The sequence below is a fragment of the Vombatus ursinus genome, unplaced genomic scaffold (genome assembly GCF_900497805.2).
Source record: "Vombatus ursinus unplaced genomic scaffold, bare-nosed wombat genome assembly UNPS02014791.1, whole genome shotgun sequence".
Lineage (NCBI taxonomy): Eukaryota > Metazoa > Chordata > Mammalia > Diprotodontia > Vombatidae > Vombatus > Vombatus ursinus.
Genome location: NW_020954569.1, coordinates 45,439,256 through 45,441,087, shown reverse-complemented (window position 1 = coordinate 45,441,087; position 1,832 = coordinate 45,439,256). Strand labels below are relative to the sequence as shown.

Here is a 1,832-nt window from a genome sequence, read left to right as displayed (position 1 = left end):
TCTATCTATCTATCTATCTATCTATCTATCTATCTATCTATCTATCTGTCTGTCTGTCTATCCATTCATCTATTCATCTATCCATCCATCCATCTATCTGCCTACCTACACAAACACACATATGTGTGTATGTGTAACCAGGCATCTTTTTAAGACTATAAGTTATAGATGAGTTACCAATCTGCTTTGGTGGAATGAGCCTTCATACTGGAAGTCTCCTACACTGAAGAAATCACATGTGTGTATGTATATATGTAATAAAGTATACATTTATGTGTATGTGTATATGCACACATCTGCATGCATATGTATAAATTCATATACATGTACACCACATGTATATGTGTTACACATGTGTGTACGCATGTATACATAAACAATACACATAGACATGTGTGTATACATTGCATATGTGTGTATGGTGTACATGTTTATATATACACACATACATAATATATACATGCACACATATGTATATGTGTGCGTGTATATACACACACACACACTTTTATCTGTGTAGAGCAACAGTTTAATTGCCAAACCCTATCTTGTCTCTCTAGTTTTACTAAGTAACACTTCAGGAAAGACAATTTTCACAGGCCAAGACTGTCATCATGGGAGTTGAAAGGAGTAGACTTTTCTCAATCTAAGTTAAATAAGGCTTGAACTCACAGAGCAGCAGCTTAGAGAGAATCAAGGGATTTCCAAGTAGACACCTAAAATGTTCTCCAGCTCGTCAATTGGTGTCACTTGTTGGAATCTACATCTCCAAAGAACTTCAGATAGCTTCTAGGGCTATAACTTACAGAACACGTATTCCCTCCATGCATAGCCTGCCTCCACGCACATTTCCTGTGTGTGTGTGCTTCTCCAAATGTGTTCCGTGGTGGTACATGTTCATTATGTGTATACTTTCCCCCACTTGTGCTATAGTCACTTGTAGGAGAGCATAGCTGTGTATTTATGTGGAGAATCTTGTCCATGATTTTTCTACTCTGTTTAAGTGTTTTTGCTGTGAACTACTATGTCCTCTAGCCAATCTAGTAAAGGAATCCCATCAGTGGGGTCTTATGATCAATAAATTTGAATGCCTGCTGATCCATAAAATCCCTCAAACCTGGGGTCACTTCACTTTCTGTGAGTCCTTGGGGGGAAAGGTACCCTACATACTACACTTGTAAAGACAGTTATATTTATCTTGCTTATAAAACCTAACACAGTGGAAATAACCGTACTCTAGGGTTGTGTGATTGCTGTTTAGAATGCTAACAAGATTATCAGGTGATTTATGCAAGTTTGTACTGCCACAATGAATTGTTTACTAGTAATACATTCCCCTGAACCAGCATTAATTAGGGTTAACAATACCTAAATGTGGAGAGCCTAAATTTACTAATAGATTATTTGGTTGAATACTAATGTTATTTTCTCTTTAAAGACTATGACCATAACTTCTCCTTCCTCTGCTCTCCTAGACTCTAGAGCTTTTAATGTTTTTAACTCTTTGAAAGAATTTATCATACACATCCTCTTATTATAACTCCCTGTCCATATGCCTTAGATACTCAATTAGATTATAAATTCCTGTAGGGCAAGGATGGTGTCATACTTCTTTGAATTTCCTACCTAACCTGGTCTCTTCTGTATAGTTGGTGCTCAGCAAATATATTGTGATGAAATAAGTAACACATCATCATCCTGCTTCCCTTATGAATCTTTAGCATAAACATTCTAGGTAGCATAAGATGAATTCATAAATGAATAAGGAACACACACTCACGGATGCCTCACAGAGACGGTAAAAGTCAACGCTCAAGTAGGCTTTAATACCA

At 36.7% G+C, this 1,832-nt stretch overlaps 1 protein-coding gene across 1 annotated transcript in view; it reads right to left on the bottom strand.

Moving 5' to 3' along the window:
- Positions 1 to 1,832, bottom strand: part of SLC6A3 (solute carrier family 6 member 3) — a 92,550-nt gene that overhangs the window by 51,685 nt on the left and 39,033 nt on the right. The window contains 1 exon segment of the mRNA XM_027868936.1: positions 1,781 to 1,832. This exon segment is cut by the window's right edge and continues 86 nt beyond it. Coding sequence (XP_027724737.1) covers positions 1,781 to 1,832 — 52 coding nt within the window.